Source organism: Papaver somniferum, chromosome 9, assembly GCF_003573695.1.
Source record: "Papaver somniferum cultivar HN1 chromosome 9, ASM357369v1, whole genome shotgun sequence".
Classification (NCBI taxonomy): domain Eukaryota; kingdom Viridiplantae; phylum Streptophyta; class Magnoliopsida; order Ranunculales; family Papaveraceae; genus Papaver; species Papaver somniferum.
Window position 1 is genome coordinate 30,947,561 of NC_039366.1, and position 23,623 is coordinate 30,971,183.

Here is a 23,623-nt window from a genome sequence, read left to right on the forward strand (position 1 = left end):
CTTCTTTTCCCATGCTGTGATTACAACTCTATTCTGACCTAATTTATCAATTTCACCTCTAGGGTTTCTGACATGGGTGAAGCGTGAAATTGAGAGATTAGGAGGCCATAGAGTTGGTGAAAGTGGTAATAATGATGGGGGTAGTGATGGGTTAGTGATTTGAGAGCTCGAGTGGTGGTGGTTGAGGCGGCAGGAAGTTGGTGGCGGAGCAGGTGGTGGCAGAGTTTTCTCTGCAGACGGTGAGGGAGAAGATGGAGAAGTTGGGGTCGATGGGATTAGGGTTAGGATGTGTTTGGTTTGGGGTGAAATAGATTTGGGTGTTGTGGTGTTGAGCGGGATCATCAAGTTTTGATGATTGGTGAAGGGAATCCGTAGGATGAGAACTTCTGAAACGGATCTAACGGCGAGATGGAGACAGATTATGAGCGACCGTTGGATGCAAAAATACAACGAAACTGACGGCTCAAGATGGAGTTAGGTGTTGTGGTGTGAAGCGGTTGTAGCAAATTTGATGTATCGGCGATGAAGCGACCGTTGGATTCAGCTGAGGATCCAATCTGACGGCTACAGGAGAAGTGGGCTATGGATTTTGGTTTTGGTTTAGGAGATAAGTTGGGCTTGAGATAATTCTGAGTCCATTTCTTCTTTAAGAACAATTTCTTCCTTGTTAAGCCCATTTCTAGCCTTTTGGTCTTGCGCACAACATTCTTCGCAGCTTCCTTGCGTGATTCCTCTCGGCTTCCACCACTTTTCTGCTCTTTCCGCTCCGTAATTCCATCGAAACTTTATTTATAACCTAAAAATGCAAAATTAATTAATAAAAATATTTATTCTTGAAAACAACGAATACACAGAATATGGGATAAAATGGAGCGTTAATGCACAAATGACGAGTTAAATGCCAATAAAAAGGTGCAAATATATACAATAATTAGCACTCATCACTCCACCAGAGACGACACGAATAAAGTTTTCCTGGCTCTTAAGATATTTTGCAAGAAATGCAAACTCATCCATTTATAGACCAAGGTTGTTTGGAGAATAAGAAAATTCCAAAACCAAAAATATTCTCAAGATATGAAATAAGTACCTAATTTTGATTTTCATATTTTCATCTAGTATCTAACCTGTAATTCCAAAATCTCATTAGAAAATATATAATATTATTTTAGCACTTAACTAATATAAATTTCAATGAGATATATTTTGACTTGCTGGAAAATAAAAAAACATATAATCGAAAATCTTAATTCAAAGAATCTCAATATTCCGGATTGGGATCACCTTGAGTATCAAGGAATATAATTGGACAATAAAAGATAAAAATTATATTCATGTCCACATTATGTCGACATCCAGAACTTTCCTATTTAGCAAACCCTAATTTCAAACTCACACAAAACCGTAAAGTAATATATGAATATAGAGGATCGGGTTTTCTCTTGGTACCGGCTCTACCATGACTCCTAACAAGGGTTAAGATTGGTGCTACGTACCAAGTATCCAAATATAGGTACGGATCGGTTCTACCATTGTTAGAGCACTGCTCGGTCGAACTCGCATGCGTTGCTATCTCAAGCATGTTTTTCAATGTTAGTGATCAAAATTATAAGTCTTGATTTCTAGCCTATTTATAAATGTCTCAGACTAGGACATAGATTGTGTAGTTGAGCTTAAACTTCACGGCATTCATCATTTGAAGACGAAAAACTACTAAGGGGAGCTTGTGGAACTTCATCAACAAAAGGTATGTGGAGAATTAAACTCATCTATCACTTGGAAAGTCTATTTCTTCTCTATCTCCTATATTGAGACATAAGTCGTATTACGATATGGTTTTCTATATACACATTTGAGATTTCGAGCTGAGTTTATCTCGCTTACATATTTCTCGAAATATGTGTTGGAAAGCTTTCGCTTCGACCAAGTTCATCTTATATCATGTGAAAATTTCCGAGTAACATCTTACATGGTTTGTGTGATACAATCATTTGGTGTTGCCTTGGAAGGTTTCGTTATGATTATTTCAATAAATTGAAAATTGCTTTGATGCTAATAGTGTGTGGAAACGGCTATTGTCATCCTCTAAGAAAGTTTTAATGATTGAAACAAGAGTTTAGAACACTTAACCATTATTGGATTTGTCATGTTGTGCACTCTTGCACATATGTAATCCATGTCCGGGAACCATAGTATGCATACCCGTTTGCATACCGGTTGGTTTGAGAAATCCGGGAACCTAAGTATGCGTACCCGTTTGCGTACTGGCGTACAGGTTCATGTCCGAGTTTTTTTGCTGGGATTGTAAGTTCGCTTACCCGTTTGCGTACTGGCAAAACCCAATCTTGGTCCGGGTATTTCAAGTATGCGTACCCGTTTGCATACTCGAAGGTTAAAGTTCTAAAATCGGTTATGTACATGAACATAAACATTTATATAATAAGGAATGCATACTTTGCAAACCGTGGACATAATGTTCATGATTGATTCAAGTGAATCAAACGTATTTTGCTTCAATTGTGTTCTTGTATAATTCTATGAAAATATAGCAATTGAACAACTCTTTAACTAGTTTCATTTGAGTCACTTGAACTAGTTATGGTTGAGATGAATAAGGTTGATATGAGAGTAATCATATGGCTAACCTCGGTTAACTATTTGTGAACCAACATGGTGTACACGTTTGGGTAAGGTTACATAAACCTAAATGAGGGTACATTTCATTTGTGTGTAACAAGCTAAGTTCGATCTAACGGTTGAAACATATTAGCTTGGTTGAATAAGGTTTTTCATCTAACGGTGAATATTGAATGCTTTGTTACCAAGGTTACTTGGATTGCAAACCCTGATTTGAAAACTATATAAAGGAGAACTCTAGCAATTGGGAAAACTAATCCCCACACCTCGTGTGTGTTACTAGTTTCATAACTAGAGTCGATTCTCCTTTAACCTTAGGTCTCTTCGATACCCTTTAGGTTAACGACTTCAAAGACTTCATTGGGATTGTGAAGCCAAACCCAACTATTCTCTTTGTAGTTGCGTGTTCTGATCTTGTCTGATTCTATCGTGAGTACAATTGAAATAATTGACTCGAGATTAATTTCTCCGATAAACCCCCGCATTTTCAACCATGACTCCCAACAAAAGGTAGGATCGGTCCTTCCAAGTATCCCAATATAGGTAAGGATCGGTTCTACCAAGACTCTCAATAATAGTTAAGATCGGTTCTACCATGTATCCCAAAATAGATAAGGATCGATCCTACCAAGACTCTCAATATAAGTTAAGATCGGTGCTACAACATATCCCAAACTAGGTAAATACCGGTTCTACCATAACTCTCAACATAAGTCAAGGAAAGTTCTACCAAATTTTTTACCTAGGTTCGAATTGGTCATCCAATAGATCTTCAATTAAAACTGGACTAAATCGCATATTGATTTCCTTTGTATTACGAAACAAGTTTCGTATATGTACTTCTTTTAAACATAGTTTTCTATGATGAAATCGCACATATATCCAATACATAATCAAGTAACGAGTTACATTGATTATGATTGTTCAAAAGATATATAAACGTTATACTTCGTGATCAATTATTCATCCCTGACACTTTGATCATAATAAAATGACCAAGTATAATACTATAGTATTAAATATAACCCCACGTGTTATGTTTTTAATCTGAAACGACTTGAAAGCAAAGATAACAATGGAAACAAGTCAAGTCAGTATCACTATACCTCAGGTGGAAGGATGATGTCTTCATTGTAGTCGATATGTCTTTACGATCTTCAGGTCTTCAAGGTAATACTTGTATGTCTCAACATTCCTAGACTTTCTAGTGTAACCTAAACGAAGTTGACTCTATTACATTAAATTAAGCGACTCTAATTGAGTTTTGATACTAAAATATGAAAACCAATCTTGACATACCAATGCTTGGTGAATTCAACTAAGCAATACTCTAACGACATGTTTTAAGCTTAGTTTATTACTATAGTGCTGAAGAATAGAAAAATTCAGGCTTCTTTTGCGGCTTTTTGCATGACAAACCGAAGGCGTTCTACACCCATCATCTTGTCGGGGGATAATAGATAAGAGTTTACAAGATGCATTGTCTATGTCTCATGTATATTCTTTACATTGTCTATCTATCATCTGTCATTGGTCAGAAATTTGTGATGAGATGAACTCTTTATTTCTCTTTATATTTCATCTGTAATGGATTATCAAAAGGTTAATGTAAACTCTGTCCATTCACTCTGCTAGGTATGTATATATTTTTGGGCTCAAACTTGATTTCTTGGTGTTTCTAAAAGGCAGAAAATTGATTCTAGATCGAATACTGAGGGAAAGAACTGTGCTTTAGTTGATGCAACTTCTATGATTGTGTGAGTCCAATCACTTTTGTCAGAGCTTAAGTTACATTCTACAATAACTCTAGTTTTATAGTGTGATACTTTGAGGATACTTATCTCACATATCTAATATCATTTTTCATAATAGTGAAACCTATTGAAACTACATTTCATTATGTTCAAGAATTGGTTGCTGCAAAGTCCTTGGAGGTGCTTTTTTATCTACTGAAGAGTACATAACTGACATATTCACTAAAAGTTTATCTAATTTAAGGTTTTCTTTTTCTTCGTAGCAAGCTTAGTGTCTCTGTTCTTCCATCGGACATATGAGAGGTGTTATAGGATAAGCCCGTTCACACATATGTAGCTGGAAGGTGTCAGTTTAGGAGGTCATTGTTATTGTGTATGAAACTTGGTAATGACCGATTAAAATTATTTCCAACCCTAGTCGATAACGATGCCTATTTGAATAAAAATTTTCTCCTCTTCCTTTAAACATAATTGAAATGAAATAAGATTGAGAGTCATGTCTAACAACAATCACTTTCTTAACACCATAAAAGAGCCATGTACACTATGTACTACTTAGACCGATAATTACCATCAATAAACAAATGTTACTCAAAGAAAAGTCATACAAACTACATATGCTTTAAAAATCGGATTCCAATTCCATCCACTTAAATTCTTTTAAGATTTCACATTTTCATTTTCTATTTATTTGACATTCGAATTCACCGACATCATTATGCAATAACTTTAGGTAGTGTTTGGTAACAGAAAAAGAAAATAATTCCATGCAATCAATCTCCCGAGAGATGCAAGAAATAAGCATTCCATGAAACTCGATAAAATTAAATTTAAAATATACTTTAAACCGTATGCTTATTTTACAATTCCGTAAAAACAAATTTTGATCGAAAGACGGAAAAGATGTTTTTTCATGGAACTCATGTCAAACACAACCTTACATTTTTGATCTGCAGTCAGATGCTCTGCCACTGAGCTATGAACCTTACACTTTTTCTTTCCTAAAAGAAAAAAACCGTTACATTTTTGTGCAAAATGGGTGCACGAAAATGAGGCCCAAGAACTCGTGTCGTGTTGTGATGTCAAGCATGAGATGCAGAACAGAAATCTAAACGGTCAGTACAGAGAGAAACCCTTTTTTGAAAAGTTTAAAAATAATTTTTTCTTTGAATGCTTTTAAATATTAAAACAACAAAATGATAAAGAAAGAAAGAGAATTATATACTCTAGACTTCTCCTCTCTTATTTCTTCTGTACTTTTTTTTTCTCCTTCTTCTTCTTCTTCTTCTTCTTCTTCGTTTTTCTCTGATTCTCTCCAAAACTCACGCACAGAAAGAAGAAGCCATGGGATGGTTTCCCTGTTCTGGGAAATCAAATAAGAAACCAAAGCTTAAGAAACAACCTACAGATCAGATCCACTCTAAGTCTACAGGTATTTAAATCAATTTCTGCAAACTTTCAGCAACTTCTTAGTAGAATCTTATTCAATTTTAGCATTTGTATGAATCTGGGTTTGTTTTGATTATGTGAAAAAATTGGATTTTTAGTTTGTTTTTTCTTTTTCTTTAAGTAGTCATTTAGGGTTTAGGTAGTTTACTTATGATCCCACCTCTCTGACTTTGTGTAATCAACAAAGTACCCATCTTTTTTATTTCTACTGTTGAGATATGTTCTGGGTTTTGCTTGAATTGCGTTTTACTGATTTCAATTATTTGCTTTTCTCCAATTTGACGAATTATCATGATTTTGGTTTTGGTTTTGCTTTTTGGGGTGAGTGGGATTGAATTAAGGTGTGAATTGCATGTTTACTGATTTTTGTAAGGTACTAAGATGGTTGAAAACATGTGATTTTGTCCATGAATTGTAAAAATCCAACCTTTTTTTCTCATAAATTGAAGGGGATTAAGTCTTATTGACTATATTGTAGTGGTGGTGGAATTGAACACAACTGGGTTTTGTTGAATTTAAAAATTTGATCAACTTGAGTCTTTCCTTCAAGTACTGCTGTTTTTGTCTTTTTTTCATATCATTGTTTGTTATTTGGATTATTTGATAATATTCTTTCCTTCATGTGAGAGAAGCTACGACTTTATGTTGTTTTAAGTATTAGTTATTGTATTTTGTCATTTGACTAATGTGATTGTCTCTTGGTTTTATTGAAATGGTGTTTGAAGTATTGTATTTTGTTTTTTGGTTATAGATAATTTAAAGATAAAAGCTGCTCTGGATGCGAAGAAAGAGAGTTTAAAGGATGGAGAATCTGATCACATTGCAGCTCAGACATTTACATTCCGTGAATTGGCAGCTGCAACAAAGAATTTCAGGGCAGATTGTTTAGTTGGTGAAGGTGGTTTTGGTAGGGTTTATAAAGGGAGATTGGAAAGTACAAACCAGGTTTGTCATGTTCTGATATGTTAGGTTTTTGTGGCCATTGTGCTTGCTGTCAATTGATTCTCAACAGTATGTTAAATTTGAAATGATGTGAACTCGGAATATTTGTTTGCTACAGGTTGTTGCTATCAAGCAACTTGATCGGAATGGATTACAAGGAAACAGGGAATTCCTGGTTGAGGTTTTGATGTTAAGTCTACTTCACCATCCCAACTTAGTCAATCTAACAGGGTATTGTGCCGATGGAGATCAAAGACTTCTAGTCTACGAATTCATGGCTTTAGGATCTTTAGAAGATCATCTACATGGTAAATACCAATTTTTTTTGTTTTTTCTTATATATTTTTCCCTTTTCACTGTTATGGGTGCATGACTTATCTTTTAATTTGAATGGTTTTGCAGACCTTCCACCTGACAAGAAACGACTTGACTGGAGCACAAGAATGAAGATTGCAGCTGGTGCAGCTAAAGGATTGGAGTATTTGCATGACAAGGCAAACCCCCCTGTTATATACCGAGATTTAAAATGCTCAAATATTTTGCTTGGGGAGGGATACCATCCTAAACTATCTGATTTTGGGTTGGCCAAACTGGGTCCTGTTGGGGATAACACTCATGTGTCCACGAGAGTTATGGGCACATACGGTTATTGTGCACCAGAGTATGCAATGACTGGTCAACTCACGTTGAAATCAGATGTTTATAGCTTTGGGGTTGTACTGTTGGAGATCTTAACAGGCAGAAAAGCAATAGACAATTCAAAATCCGCAGGGGAGCATAATCTTGTTGCATGGGTAAGATTACATGCTGATCCCATTTCGTTTAGCGCCTTCTCTGTCTTATGGACTACAGACATTTACATGATAACATAAGCATCACTGGTTTATCGACCGAGAAATACAGTAGTTCAACCAGTTGTTTCTATTCATTTTTCTTTCCTAATTTCTTGCGTATGTTGCTAGACTCACTATGTTATGGTGGTCTTGACTTCTTGTATCTGATTAGTAGTTGAGAGTCTAAATGGACTTGGGAAATGGCTCACTGAATTGACATACTTTTCATGGTTGACTATCCAAAACTTGCTGCTCAGTGCTTCTATTTTCCTGCCTTTTCCTTGTTTACTTTTTTGTTTAGCTGATAGCTCATGTAGGGCTATTAGTTTTTTCTGCCTATTTACTTTGAAATATTCCTTGTTACTTGAATGCACTTTGAACCTCTGATGAATGGTGCACAAAACCTTTCTGCAATAAATCTGTCTTATTTAGTTTGCTGCGCTTCTTATCACAGTTTTTTGACCCCAAGCCTTTTCTTTTGCCTGCAGGCACGACCCTTGTTTAAAGATCGTAGGAAATTCTCGCAGATGGCGGACCCAATGCTTCAAGGCCAGTATCCTGCAAGAGGCCTATACCAAGCACTTGCAGTTGCTGCAATGTGTGTTCAAGAGCAGCCCACCATGCGACCTCTAATAGCAGATGTCGTCACAGCCTTGACTTACCTCGCTTCTCAAGACTATAATCCTGAAACCCATCCAGTACAAAATTCTCGCATGTCTCCTTCCACTCCTCGATCAAGAAGAACCGACAGCGGTAAAAGACTTAACAATGCCAGTGGGTCAGAAAGAGATCAGTCCAGAAGGGTAAACTAACAGTCCTCCATCCTTGGTGCTGCGCAGTTGTCCAGGGCCCAAGTTTGGAAGGGCCCCAAACGTAATATTTTCTTCCCTTTTGAAAAGTGCTATTTTTTATTGCCCACATTTGTAATCATCTTTTATCGATGCAATTTTTGGAATCAAAATTATTAGATAATAGTTACACCACAGTCGAGTTCACCAAAACAGTTAAAGACATTCCATGTGTCATAGTTGTTGTGCAAATGGTGGATATCAGTCTGTCAACTAAAGCGAAGAGTAGGGACTATCCTGAACTTAAAGATTCCAGAACCATGAGATTATGCTCATTGCAAGTTTTGCAGGAACAAGTGAAGGATTTCTTGTAATGGGGTTGATTCGGTACGTTACATCAATCCTCTTGTAATTTGACCCCATGTATTCTTATTTCCTTTTCTCTGCACATGTCTTGTTTCCTGGTTCTCCACCGGTGCGTTTTGGCCTCATTGTATCTACTTTCTCTCGGATTTTTTCTAGGCATTGATGTTGTTGCCTTATGTATATATCATATTATTGCTGTATGGATTCAGGATTTTATCTCTTTATACAAGTGTTTCTATCTCTGGGTCAGTCATATTACTACCTTCTGTTCAATGGAATTTGATATTCATTTTTCTCAAGCATTAAAGAGATGTTCTTTTTCAAGCGTAGGTCAGGGCTTCATTAAAAACACCAGAATTGGGACTATGGAGGATGAACACTGGTCTCTGTCAGTCTCTAGGATATTTATTTATTAAGGGTTTGCAAAGGTTGCTGGATGTTGATAACTTAGACGTACATATTTGAAAAGGCCACCATTTAGACTAGTAGGTATTGACTTCCTCATCAAAAAGTTGTACGAAAAGGCATCCCCAGAATACTCTACTGCCTTGTTATGTGAACAGTGTCTGTTACCTTAAGATGATGAGATTGATATCATTAAATGGTCCTTCTATTCTCTTTTCAAATAGTATTGCTAGCTAGGCAGTAAATATGTGAAAAGTGACAGTGGGAGTTGCAATCATAGACCTGTTGGCCGCAATAGGCAGTAAATGGGGTTTCACCACCACTAGACTGCACTTCAACATCTATCTGAGGATTTCGCCACCAGTTCTGGACTTCAACATCCACCACCTTTCACCAAAATGGGATATGAATATCAACACCCAACGATTTTACGGAATTGCTAGAAAAATGTACTGATTACTTTGGACTAAATTTTCTCATTTTGATAGAGAATGGAGAAAAGAGAAGATAAGTTATGAGGGCTTGATAGTGAACAGTGACTGAACATGTCTTGTGTGATATTAGGAGACCAAGCTTCTTGTCTCAATGCATATAATACTATGCAATAATTTGCAGAGCATTTATTACTTCTATTTTTAGTGAGAAATCATGAATGATTTTTTCAAAATTTATAATTGTTGATACTGATGAATATTGAATAATCTACCTAAAACAAACATTCACCTAAACCAGGAAAGCAAATTTGGAATACAAAACAATAGACATGAACAAACATAACAAGTTTATTTATATTACAGAAAAACAGATAGATCATACATTCATCTATGGTTATTGTACCTTATCTTTGTATTTTAAGCTTGTTTTATTCTTCTACATCTTCTTCTTCTTCACCTACTTCTTTGTTTATTATGCAAAAGAAATGGATTGCCATGTGCATGTACATTAATCTTGTATAACAAGTTACAGACAAGAAGACTAGATCCATGCAAGTACTAATATATTTGGTACTGATACAGAAAAAGAAGAAAAAAAACAAACATATTTTGTACATTGGGAATGACCCCTGTACCTATATATATATACCTACTTCAGAACATGAGGTCTAGGTTTGGTTGGTGCATATATGGGGATCTGAGCTTCTTTTTCATCAATCATGTAGTAGTAGATAAGAATCAATCATTTATATGCTCATATCGACAAACTAATCACAGTGCAGTGATTGTTTCCGTTTCCTTTCTTAATCTTATCATTTGAATGCTCACATCGACGCAGTAATCACAATGCAGTGATTGCTTTCTATCTTTTGGCTGTCTTGAGCTGTATCCGCCATGCCTTATGGTTTCATGGTTCCATATTAGAAAAAATTACGAATCATTCGTGTTTCTTGGCAGTAATTGGTTTCCCCTGTTGCAGCACAGGATAAATCATAGAGATATTGTTATGAATGCTAAACAAGTAAAATGTTCCTGATCCGAGAACTACTGAGAATGGAATGTGGAAGTCTTGTCCTAACTGTATTATGGACGACCTCGCGTATGACGACAACTGAAGTGTGCCAAAAAACTTACACCACATCTTTTAAACCCTAGTATAAACCAATGAATCGGAAAATAAGATGCCCTCCTAGCTTTTGTAAATGGCACTTCACTAATGCTTAAGTTTAAGGGTGTTTTATGCAGAGTTGGGGTGCAATGATGTAATTGTAGAAATCCAAAGCCTCACCTCGTTCTTTTCGTGTCTTTTCGTGTCTGAATTACGTGGAGAGCAAGCTGAATTTTCTAGGTGGTATATCACGGGCCTTCTCCTGGTTTACTTGTGCCGATGAAGATTCCACAAGTGAAGATCTAAAGATAACAGTTTTCATCAAATTCAATTCTAATCTCTGCACATATCAGAATTGCAAGTACATTGTATAATACATGGCATGTTTGTTGTCTAGTCGGACTTGATTAGTGAACAGATGTAATTTATTAGTTATCCAAGTGTTATCTAAGCATTTACCTAATTAGACTGATAGGAAAACAACATGACCTGAGGAGTGTCTGAGTTGTCGATATTAGATTTGAGATAGGGACAAATATGATACCTTGGTGAATTTAGCCCCTTAGCTTGACCAGATTGGTACTGTAATGTAGCCTCCAGCATCGACTCTGCCATAACCACCCTCTTCTCCATCTGATCAATCAATCTCATAGTCTCTTCGTATTTCTCCTGCATATATGCATCTGGTCTATAAGGATATTTAAAACTTGCATAAATTGGAAAAAAATATTGCTGAAGAAGAGAAGAAACCTGAAGCTCGTGAGTGTAATCTTTTTGAGCAGCCAAGTCTTGCTCAGCCAATATACGAGCATCTTCTGTTTCCCTTTGTTCAAGTTCTACTCGCATCAGGACCTACAGTAATAGTGGTTCCATTAAATACACTAAAGCAATGCAGATACTACGTCCATAAACTTGGCGGCGAAAATCTAATAAGACTTCTCGAAAAAAATAAAAATATAGAACTTGGAGGTGAATATGAGACCTGAATCATGGTTTCTTCTTGTTCTTGCCTGTACGCGACTTCCTTTCGCAGTTGATCTAGCTCTTGCTCCAACATCTGAACCTGCAATTTCAAAGAAAAAAAAATGTTTAGATGTTATAAGAAAGATACCGTTCCGAGTTTGAATGAAGTAACATTATTTACTTTTTCAACAGGTAAAACTTCTTTGCATTTTTAGCAGACAGTAGACCTAAGCAGTAAGGACATGTTAGAATACTTTTCTCATTTTAAGGTAAGAATCGAAGCAAAGAAGAGTCTGAAAATTCAATCCTTGTAAATTAACTCCACTTTCTGATGTACCTTTGAATTTAATTGACGTCTGTTATCCTGCTTGACCATCTCAACTAGTGCTGTCTCTAGCTCTTCAGCTCTGCCAAAGAACAAGAACTACACCATCTTAATACCACAGGTCTTCTAGAAAGAAACGATATAGTTAAGTATTTTCTCAAAACCATCAGCTCCATTAGAACATAACTATCCGACTAAAAGAATTTTTTTTTGGCGAACTGGAACTACACCTTATCTTAACAAGTAGCTAATGATACTACATGTTGTTGGAAATAATAAAGATAGGATTATGAATCTTATAGGAGCACAATGGTGACATGATATGCAGCTCAAATATACCAACCTGATGATAGCCGAATTTTTCTCCTCCAACACTTTACTGATCTGAACTTTCAAAGATGCACCCTGTACATAAATTATCATTAGTCCAACTGTTCCTTTTCAGTTTTAACTAAGCGTCCTTAACAGTTTTACACTAGCTACTAAATAAAGAAATTGCAGTACTGTAGTAAAGCCGCACTTGACTCGTTTGCATGACATTTCCATTAAAGACCCGCTAAAAGGTTTTTAGTACTTTTTTGATACTAAACCTTTTTTTTTTGTTCGGTAAAGAATTTGGTGCTGGCGAGTTCCGAACTCAGGTTACTGGTGTCATCACCCAGTAACTTTACCACTGTACTACAGTGACACCGGCTTTGATACTTAAACTTGAAAGTTTCTTAATTTGTGAACCATGCTAAGTCAACCAGCACCCAGAGAAATTAAATTTGTGCTAGAACTCGAATCATGACATTAATCCAGAATAACACTCCAGCAATCACGAAGTTATGAAGACTTAATGATTTGCAGGGGTACCTTCTTGCAAAACTACTGCCCTTTGACATTAGAGAAGAAAATGATTCTCAATTAAGGAATGCTTACCTCCTCGTGAAGATTGGGAGCAGGACGTACACCCACACTCCCTGTTAGGCAATTTAGGAGGCCATAATCCAAAACAGGGACATTTCCATTCATTTGCATTTCATTTAGTCCTTCTGTTACATTTGTCTTTAGTATTCTTGTACCGCGAAGCCCTTTTACTCTTTCCTCTATGGATGCTATTACTGATGGACGATGTTTGTCTCTCAACTCCTGCAATCTAGCTTCATTGACAGCTTGGTAACCCATGGATGCAGTTAATACAAGTTGACTACTATCGAATGTTGAAGAAGTAAGGGATTGCATCAAAGTAACAGCATCTCCAGCATCTTTTGTTGTAACTAATGCAGGTCCTACAAGAAATTAGTGAACTAAGTTCGTGTTGTCAATTAAAAAGATACAAGCATGCCTATATGACGTTTCAAACACATGAGAAAAAAGCTTACCATATAATTCCATCAATGCAAGTGCGGTCCGAAATAGCATAACACGGTTACCTTCAAAAAGAAGGACATCCCAGACTCGAAACACTAAATTCAACGAAACCAATCAGTCGCGCACTTCGGTCTTATGCCAAAGTCATATCATAAAGGATGAAGGATAAAGGATAAAATCTAACCACTTTCCCAAGGAAGCATATTCACAAAAATGGACAGGAACCAGGGTCCTGTGAACCATGGCACCTGTACTCCCAGGTAATCGAGATGATTGGCTGCACCAGAAACATGGATTGAATTAGAAATTGCTCAGTTGAGTTTAAATAAGCTTAATATGATTACACTAAATTTAGCTGTTGCACTTTTTGCTGGGTAGCTGGAACATCTAGAGAGCTGCTTAAGCATTCACCCTTAACATTAGTGGCGTTTATTAGGTTCAGTTAAAAGTGATGCTACTATGCAGAACATGAAGAACGTCCAAGGATTTGCCCATGATATAACTAAAGCCACTAATAAAGATAAACAGTTAAGTAGGATTTAACAAAGACAAACCCAATGTGGGAAGCCTTTCACGCATCAGCTCCTCAAAGACAAGTTGGTCTACCTGAAAAACATAACAACTTAAACAACTAAGTCTTAAACCCTTAAACGTGATTGGTTGGCTGTCCCTAAGTTAAGCAGGTACTGCACTTCTAATAGCAACGCCAAAACATCACTAGCTTAGGAATAAGAAAGGTGAAACTAGTGTTACCTGAGATTCTGTCATTTCCTCGGAATAGTAGCCATCGAAATAGTCATCAATGATAGCCATCAAAGTCCTGAAAGAATATTGACAGAAATAATAAATCAGGGGAGTGGCTCTACATAGTGGTAGATAAAACATGTCAGCACCAACTCAAAGAAGTCTAAGGGCTAACGTCATCCCCATATCTTTGCCTCCTGTTACAATTTTATACTTCCACGCAAGTTTATCTTAATTTAACCTTCATCCAATCCATTGGTAAATAGGGATAATTACCACGAAAACTTTGGACTCACCAAAATGCATTTTCCTCAGGCATTAATAGCAATAATAACCCAGCAAAGAAGTTCATGGCCTGTACACAAGTCAAGAATAAGAACTTAGAAGAAGTGGGTTATGAATATTGGAATAGGACTTCACCTATATTCAATAGACAAACTTTGTAGAACCTAGAGGAAAGATAGTTCAACATTTACAGTCATATAAACTTGTCTCCAGCTAAAAGACCTTAATTAGTGTTTGGGAGATAAATTTGGTAACACCTTAATAATTTCAACAAAATGATAAATTTGAGAACTAAAGCAGATTAACTTTTTTAAACAAAAATACCTGGCAGTACCCTACAGAGGGGTTATGCCGAGCATATGCTGTGAGTAAACGCCTCAACGCATTTCTACCATCCTCATCCAAAGCGGGATGACCTGGAAAGGTTCGAGGCAGATCCTACAAAAGAAATCTTAAAGTCAGGTACACGATTCCAGTTGTAAGAAACCAACTGCTACGATTTAACGAGGTTGGAATTTGAAGTTTTCTGATAACGCATCCAGTCACCTTCTCAATCTGCCCCTTCCATAGCTCAGGTGTGCATTCTGTGCTCAATCTACTTGTCTTAGACAAGGATGTACCATGCTCTTTGTTATTACTGGTATGAGAACCTGTAGCTATCAAATCTTGGTAATATTTCCCCACTCGACGTACCCTAGCACCCACAAAGGCTTGCCAAAGCTGTAATTGCAAATAGAAAGGTACCTCAAACTTAGATATCCATTCTAGATGTTAGCTCAAAGAGTGGCAATAACAAACTTGAGATCAGCCATCATACCTCTCCCCTAAGAGCCATTGGTACTCCTCCTCTAACTAGTGACTCCAATTCCTCTTTCCAAGGCAAGCAAGGTTCCGGAGAAATTCCATCACTTGAAACACTGGTAGTATCACTGAAGTTGGCATCTTGGATTGAGTCCGATCTCTCTAAGTCATAGAACTCATCTTCAGAATCATCTTCAGTCAAACCAACTTGATTTGTGGTTTTTGCGTCCTGCTCACTTTTTAATGTTTTCTTGCTTTTCATAACACGAACACTCATCATTTGCTCAATGGTACCAAGAGATGGTCTAATTTCACCCCATATTTGTATTTTATGAGTCTTTACATTCTTAATTGGTTGCGGCATCACTTCCTTTTCTGGGATACTTGTCTCTGAGTTGAAACCATCTAAACCAGACCTTGACCCACTTCTCGTGTCATCTTCTTCCACAACCTTGTCCAACAAAGTTGTCGATTCCCACTCTGAAGCTTCGGCACCAGATGTGGTGTTATCTCCATCTTTTGATAAGCCATTTAAGTGTAGCTGTGCAGAAAATGCCTGCCTCTCCAAGAAGTTATTCCATCTGTCTGATCTCTCCTCTTCTTCCTCCTGCATCACGAAGAATATCCCTTAAGACGACAGCCGTAATATAAATCTTTGTTTCCACTGACCGGAAAAAAAAACCTTAAATTTCATAAATATATACCTTGAAGATATTAGCATACTCTTGATATCTCTTCAAATGTTGAGGTCTCACTACAAATCCATAAGTATCCCTGCTCACAGAAACATGTATGTAAGTATTTAAAATCAAAATGCACCCCAAATTTCCATCATTCTCCGTAACTACATTCCAACTGAATCGCTTAAAAAGTTAAAACACGCAACTACCCCAAAATTCATGCCGAGAACAAAATTGGTGATGTCTTGCTACACAATACTCCGGAATCCTAACAACATGTTTCCAGTTCCACTCTCAACAGCTCTCGACATTGCATCCGTAATTGCTCAAATTCAAAATACACCACAACCTACAACCCGTTTTTCAGTAATGTCTAAATTTTTCAAGGAGGTAACTGACATACAAGAGCTACGATACACAAAAGGAATATCTGATAATTGACACATCCAAATAACAATCAAACCTCAGGATAACAAGGACGTTACCTCTAATGCTCAATCTAGTTCCAAATTCCTAGAAACCTAAATGTTAAAACATGTAACTACCCCAAAGATCATGCCGAGAACAAGATGATGATGTCTTGTTCATGTTAACACACAGCTACTCTAGAATCTTAACAACATGTTATTCAATTCCATTCTCAACAGCATTCAACAGTCCACAATGCCTCCGTGATTGCTCAAATTCCAAATACAACTCATTGAGCTACTCAACATTACTACTCATCCACATTTTTCAGGCAGTAGACGACAATACAAGAGCTACAACAACATGCAGATGCCGATACACAAAAGGCATTTTTTGGTAATTGACACATTCAAATAACAGCCAAACCTCAGGATAGGAGGAGTGTTACCTCTAATACTCAATGTAGTTCCAAATTCCTAGAAACCTAAAGTTTTCACCTAAAACAGAAACCAAACTAAAACATACAATTTGAGATAAGCAGAGAAACATCCCTTAAATCCTGCTTAATTTCTTCAAAACCAGAAACCTTTAAACCCAGCAAAAGAAGAAGAAAGCAATAATCAAACAAATACAGTACTAATTTCCAGTTAAGATGAACACAATTTCAACTCCAACAACAAGAATCAACACAAAAGCTACTTCAAATCAAACCAGATAAGAAAGAAAAACAAAACCCAAAATTAAGATATCTTTAACCATCTCGAGTGTTCTTGAACAAAACACACGGAGAATGAGTAAATTTTTAGTTACCTCTTGTGCTCAATGGGGTGAAAAGCTAGATTCTTCTTCTTCTCCTTCATTTTCTTTTTGATTATTACTCTCAGACAAAGATGAGAAGATTGATTTCAGTTTTCTTCAAATGTAAGAGTACTACTAAACTCAAACCTTGATTTCTCCAACTGATTTTTCTTTCTTGATTTTCTCTCTCTACCGTCATAAATAAATCTCCACTACACTTGTAATTTCTATACTCTATCACTACTTAGCACGGGATCCGACGTATGTCCTTACGTGGCTGCTCTGATCAGATCAGAAGATTTGATGCAGTGAGAAAGAAGCTACTGGGATTGAGACACCTAAGTGAATGTAGTTTAAGAAGTAAGCTAGAGTAGTATCTTATCAGGGAGACCAAGGTTAGATCCTGGGATGTACTGAATCTAGGGAGTATATGGATTCGGGTCTTTTTTTTTTAGTATTTGATTTGATTTGCGTAGGAGTTAGGTAAATATGTGGAAATTTGACACCAAGAATACGTAATCAAAGGGGAGTTGATTTTGTTTGGAATTTGCTAAGAAAGTTGTTTAGTTTTATTGGTGGGTGGTAATTACAACCATATTTTGCTTCTAATTTTTGGAATCCAAGTATGATTAACTCCGTCTGTTCAGATTTGGATGGTATACTAGCGTAAACATCTTACTGTGGGTGTAATGTAAATGTTTGAGCATGCATATTTTACTGCGGCGCTGCTAGCCTGTTAATCAATTTGAATGCGAGACAATGCCAGTAGATTAAATTGAGGACATTGATGTTTTTGTCTATTAGCTTTAACACGTCCCCTTCATTTTAAAAACTTCACTATTTATGAGTTATTGTGGTCCATGATTGAAAACTGTTCGTTGTAATGCCATAATCCAATATGTAAATGAAGCTTGAGGATTACAGTGGTGGTGGTGACTCGTGAGCTCAAAAGAAAACATGTAAAAAGGTTTGTTACTTTGTTATGTGTAGGTGGGAGTTGGTTGTGCTGAATTCTTCTTTCCATTTCATCTTACTGTCGGTGTAGATCACGTTTCGCATCCACTCCCCTCCAACCTCCGCTTGGATCCTTTCATGTTTCTATATAATGATTGATGCCGGACTCCTTAAAATGTCGATAGATATTACCAACCAACCTAATTGTGTATCATTTGTTTTCTAATGTGATGTAAAGGTCTAAGATGTTGCTGATTGATTGGCTTTTGTTTCCATTGGTAGCTTGTCGAAGAAAAAGAAAAAACTGAGGGATCATCAAACCCCAGAAGGACTCAAAACCTAGTCGCCAAATTCTTTTGGCAACTTATAATTTGTAGGTCACTCAAATTCTGCCTTGTTTCTAAATAAATCGCGTAATTGAAACGCGAGCCAAAATTGAGTCCGCCACCAAAATGCTAAACTAGAAATGTTTCTCGAAATTTACCGCTGCCTCGTGATCTGGATTGTGCTTGTTGGTGGCTCAACTTATTCATGAGCCTTTTCTTTAATAGATAAATAGGGAAACCCCGGATGTTACAATAAGAATCCGAAAAAAAACAAGGCTTAGCACTAAGTAATTTCCATATCGAATCCTGTCACCCGAATCACGTATCCAGAATCCCTTAAACAGAATCTCTATCGGACCATTAGAACGTAACAGTAATCCAGTAGCAGAACGTAACAGTAAACTAGCAGCACCCGTCTTTACGGGAGAACTTGAATCGATGATGCATGATTCACAGCTCAAAATAAGAACATTTTTAATCAAGGCCTGATGGAACACACTTCCAAAAGAAAAGGACCCATAAGTTTCATCATGAACAACATGGGTTACAACAATTATCATCTAAAACAGTGAGAAAATGAAAATTACATCTAAAAACTGATCTAAGTAATACCAGATTACAAAGAAACCTTGCCGGAAACATTGCTGTTACTGTGACTTGAATGGAGGCCATAGCTGATAATGGTGATAAACCTTGATCTGATATTTTTTCGATATACCACATAACACACCTGCATCAACAATCATAGATCCATACAAAGGAAACCCAAAATTCCACAGAACCAGACCAACACACACTAGCAAAGAAGAAACTAAAAAGTTGCAACTAAAATGGAAATAGGTTACAGCTGAAATAAAAATTAAATACAAACTAGACCTAATAAGCGATACTAGAGGATGGTTGATGGCGTATGAAGAACATAGCTGCTCAGATCTGTTCCAAAGGAGCCAATCTGAGCAGGAGGCGGCTAATGGAGTTAGGGTTTTCATGAGCCAAAAAATGCATTTACCCAAAACCTAGGAACCGTTTTTTGGGCACCACTCTTTTTTTTTTTGAGGGGACCATCATTTTATTTTTGGGCAAGTTATTTGAAGTAGTATGAGGACACCCCTTATCCATATATTTATTTTAATACCAAAACTACCCTCTTGATTATTTTTGTGTAGTGATTAGTATAATTAACCATTGATTAAGGTTAAATTAATAGATCATTTTTTTAAAAAAAAGGAAGTAGAATTATTGAGTGATTAAAGTAGTAGAAGAATAAGAAGATGTAGATTTTTTTTTTTAGATCAGTGAATATGGAGAAAAAACATCATTTTGGTATTGAGGTATGCTTTTAACTTATTTAATGTTGTTATAAATGGCCTAAAATATATTCAAAATGAAAATCGTAAGAAAAAATTTCAACTAGGTCAACATAGTTCGGTTATATTCTATGAAGAACATGTAACCGAACTTTCTGCAAATGTAGTTCGGTTAATAAATCTAAAATAAACAGGTAGCCGAACTCGCTTTTAATGGAGGTTTTGATGAGTTCGGTTAACGTGTTCCGGGACAGGTAACCGAACTTTTATTCCAGAGTATACAGAGTAATGTTCGGTTTACAACAATAATTTCGACTGAACCGAACTCAATATTAGAGTGAAGTTCGGTTAGAAAACTTTTTTTTGGCGAACTAACCGAACTCAACATATTAATTTTCATAGAAGGGTTCGGTTAGCAAAAAAAAATTTGCGAACCAGCCGAACTCAGCATTTGTTGTTCGAATACAAGTGTTCGGTTAAAGGAAAAAAAATTCCAATTAACCTAACCAACCAAACACAATATACTGGTTTTCAATGAGGAGTTCGGTTAAAATTATTTTTTGCGAACCAACCGAACTCGGAGTTCGGTTACGAAAAATTAAATTCGTGATAACCGAAGTGTTCTTCGTGTTCTTGGTTTCAGAATGTTCGGTTACAAAACTAGTTTTTAAAAAACTAGTTTTGTAACCGAACATGCCACTTTAATTTCCATTTAAACCATATTTTGATATTTCTACTCAATTTTCCCAATCAAAGAACCAATTAAAAAGATTGATTGGTTTTTCAATCGAACGAGGAACGTCAAGGAAAGAGAGAAGAAGAGGAGAATAAAATTTTTTTCAAAACTAAAAAAGTTCGATTCCCCTCTTGTGTTTTGTTTCTGATTTTGATTTTAGTTAATATATTCATTTAGATTAGATGTATATGATTAGATTCATATAGTTATTAGGTTAGTTTTAATTTAAATTAAAGTAAAGGGTAAATGTGTATTTACCTATACATGAACAAGCTCAAGTAAAAGATTTCATCCGAAAATTCATTACAGGAGCTTTTAAGTAAATTCGACGTTTTTTGTTTTTTCTTACGCAAAATAGGCTGAAAACCATCCGATCGAGAAAAAGTAGTATCTTTTGCCACCATGTTCTCACGTATCGGTGATGATGAAAATGTTGGATAATCATTGTATTCATTATCATTTGCATACATGGTTGTCATACTAAATCTATGTATCAGCATTAGCAACCATGCATGTTTAACTTTTGAAAAGAGATCCTACCGTTGTTTCTTGCTTTTTGTAAATAGACATCACTTTCCTTCTTAGCCAAATTTTCCTAGCGAGGTACTTTCCAAGATTCCGGAATCATAGAATTAACAACAATACTACCAGGACTAGTATAGGAGATATTTTTTTAGTGATCTTTGTTGCTAATTCGTGTGTGACTTAATTAACTGCTTGGAGTGTCATTGTTCAACAAAAGCAAGTTGAGCACTGCTGACATTGAATGTACCCACTCTAACTGTAGTTTCACTTCTCAGATAGATAGGAGAGATCATGGTATTTAAATTATTAGGAACGAGTGAAATCGTATCAATAACATTAGAGGTTACCTGAAAATTGTTGATAATTATTTATTGCTCATCAATTGTCATCGACGTTGTTGTCTCATCATTGTTACAACAATTATTTTCTGCAGGAAGTTAACATCTTTCCACGTATGTGTTGGTAGTTTTGTATGATCAACAAATTTAACACTTGCTGGTAATTGATGTGGTTTAGGAATATAAACTAGTTTCTTTTTTGGATCAACTGTCTTGTCAAGAGCCAGCGAGGAGTCTCCAATTATATTTTTACATTCTCCTAGTTCATATCCTATTACGAGACAATGCTTGCAGAAAACAGGGAGTTTTTCATATGACGGCGAAACCAAAGATGCAAAGTCATCTCTTTTGCCAAGATTCCTTCATAAATATCTTCAGCTAGATCAACTTCTACCAGCACCCGAGCAAAGACATTATATTACTTATTCAAAGTGTTATCAGTTACTTTCATTGGATTCCCAAAGCTACAAGCAATTTCAAAAAGCATTTTGTTTCTCCAATATTCATGCCCTAAGTAATATAATCTAATCATGTTAGAGCATTGCTCGGTCGAACTCAGTATTGCTATCTCAAGCTTGTTGTCAAATTTTTTTGTCAAAACTATATCTTGATTTCTAGTCTACAATTAGTTAAGTTTCAGATTATAATAAAAGATGTAGTTGAGAAACGAACATCACGGCAGTCATCATAGCGTTCTACCATTTGAAAGCGAAGATCAACCAAAGCTTTTGAAGAACTTCCACAACAAAAGGTAAGTGAAGACTGAACCACCAATATCTCAAGTTATATTCATCTTTCTATCTATGAGACGATGTCGCATAACTAATTAGACTATCATAAGCATATCAAGAATTTCGAGTCAATTTTATCTTGGTAATTAGTTCTCGAAATATGACTAAGCTTAATAAAAATTTGTTCATACTTGATGAATTTCGGTTAAGGACAATTTATTTTTCGTAATCTAAATCGTGATTCAAGATTATCATTCGAAAATAGCCTGGAACAGTGATGTGTGTCACCGATGTTATTGGGAATGTTTCAAATTTATTTAGAGAGAGATATAAAATTATTGTTGACAGAAGCTTTTTGGTATGCATACCAGTACGCACACTATAAAAAGTTTGTGAACTCGTGAACCCAGATCAAAACGCATACCCGTATGCATACTAGAAAAGAAATGTTGGTACCGGAACCGATTTGGTAGCCATACCGGTACACACACCATAAAAGTTCTGTAAACTCCGGAACTCGGTTATGATTTAATGGTATCCATACCGGTACGCATACCAAAAAAGTTCTCTGAACTCCGGAATTCGGTTATGTCTTATGGCATACATACCGGTACACATACCATGACATAACTGTTCATGAACATGTTAAGTATATGTACCTAGTAAGCCTACTTACCATGTCGATTAAACTCATATGCACATAAAATTATTTCTCCGAGATAATTAGCATTTGCATAATCTCTAAAGACACTATAGACATATTTGATCACATGATTGTGACTCAAGGTTAAAATCTTAAGTGGTATATGAAAATGCTCAAGCTTATAGTTCAGTTGGCTAGCATCGGCTAACCATTCATGTGCGTGGTCTTTATACACGGTTCGGTTACGGTTCATCCTTACCATAGTGTATATTGTGTTACATTAATCAGATTCAAAGATTCATATAACGATGGATATTGTTTACTTGGTTCCTAAGTTATCTTAGCTTAAACCTAAAACAACATATGCTTTGAATGTCTATAAAAGGGGAACCTCAAGCAACTGGGATCTTTGAATCCCGACACTACTTTTTAGTGTGTCCTAGTAGTAAACTAGAGTCATCCTCTCCAGAAACCTTTATAGGGCTTAGTGACTACAAAGACTTCATCGAGATTCGTGAAGCCAGGTCCAAATATTATTTATCTTGATAGTTCGAGCATCCTGATCTTGTTCGATTGTTAAGCTTCTCACTTGAACAAGATAAATAGAAATCACCAAAGTTCTCGTCGTCTCAGACTTTGATTGATTCCACAAGCTTAATATTTGTGAGGTGAATAATGATCTAGGCTGCGCTTTGGGTAACATAAGTCCGGATTTTGAGGTTTGCTAGACTTTGTCTATTGCCATCGATTTCCATTCTCACCTTGATCTACGATCAAAAAGGAAATCACACATATAGGCTTATCTATGGGAGGAAGATTGGTTTAAAGTCTTCAATTAAGTTGAAGTGAATCTTAGGCTATAAAGGACGACAGCTAAGGGAATGAGTTGAGTGGAGTCTTGCTGGGATTCAAGAGTCGTAAGGAGCGCGACTGTCACTGAATTTTTGTGAGGGTTTAATTCGGTGTCAACTACATTCTAGTCCGAAGTTA

General features: G+C 36.2%; 2 protein-coding genes across 2 annotated transcripts; one reads left to right on the forward strand and one right to left on the reverse strand.

The window, feature by feature from the left end:
* The first annotated feature begins 5,600 nt into the window (after positions 1-5,600).
* LOC113309912 (probable serine/threonine-protein kinase PBL7) lies at positions 5,601-9,018 on the forward strand. The gene is made up of 5 exons (XM_026558431.1): positions 5,601-5,823; positions 6,592-6,785; positions 6,901-7,090; positions 7,185-7,576; positions 8,104-9,018. Exons 1-5 carry the CDS (start codon positions 5,736-5,738, stop codon positions 8,425-8,427), a joined length of 1,188 nt encoding a protein of 395 aa, XP_026414216.1. The 5' UTR covers positions 5,601-5,735; the 3' UTR covers positions 8,428-9,018.
* Positions 9,019-9,947: 929 nt separating this feature from the next.
* LOC113310665 (EVI5-like protein) lies at positions 9,948-17,245 on the reverse strand. Its single transcript, XM_026559405.1, has 18 exons — positions 17,086-17,245; positions 15,892-15,961; positions 15,204-15,794; positions 14,933-15,106; positions 14,711-14,824; positions 14,398-14,456; positions 14,111-14,177; positions 13,912-13,963; positions 13,542-13,634; positions 13,369-13,452; positions 12,926-13,275; positions 12,348-12,409; positions 12,017-12,086; positions 11,699-11,779; positions 11,467-11,568; positions 11,261-11,385; positions 10,897-11,018; positions 9,948-10,578 (listed from the first exon to the last, which is right to left on the reverse strand). Exons 1-17 carry the CDS (start codon positions 17,133-17,135, stop codon positions 10,928-10,930), a joined length of 2,235 nt encoding a protein of 744 aa, XP_026415190.1. The 5' UTR covers positions 17,136-17,245; the 3' UTR covers positions 9,948-10,578; positions 10,897-10,927.
* Between the last annotated feature and the right edge of the window lie 6,378 nt (positions 17,246-23,623).

Bases quoted from the DNA above. Each gene is read 5' to 3' on its own strand.
- LOC113309912 (XM_026558431.1), top strand. From the start codon at position 5,736: ATGGGATGGTTTCCCTGTTCTGGGAAATCAAATAAGAAACCAAAGCTT. The intron at 5,824-6,591 runs GTATTTAAATCA...TTTTGGTTATAG, and splicing joins GATCCACTCTAAGTCTACAG to ATAATTTAAAGATAAAAGCT. The intron at 7,091-7,184 runs GTAAATACCAAT...ATGGTTTTGCAG, and splicing joins TTTAGAAGATCATCTACATG to ACCTTCCACCTGACAAGAAA.
- LOC113310665 (XM_026559405.1), bottom strand. From the start codon at position 17,135: ATGAAGGAGAAGAAGAAGAATCTAGCTTTTCACCCCATTGAGCACAAG. The intron at 15,795-15,891 runs GTATATATTTAT...TTCGTGATGCAG, and splicing joins AGTATGCTAATATCTTCAAG to GAGGAAGAAGAGGAGAGATC. The intron at 15,107-15,203 runs GTATGATGGCTG...TTGCAATTACAG, and splicing joins CAATGGCTCTTAGGGGAGAG to CTTTGGCAAGCCTTTGTGGG.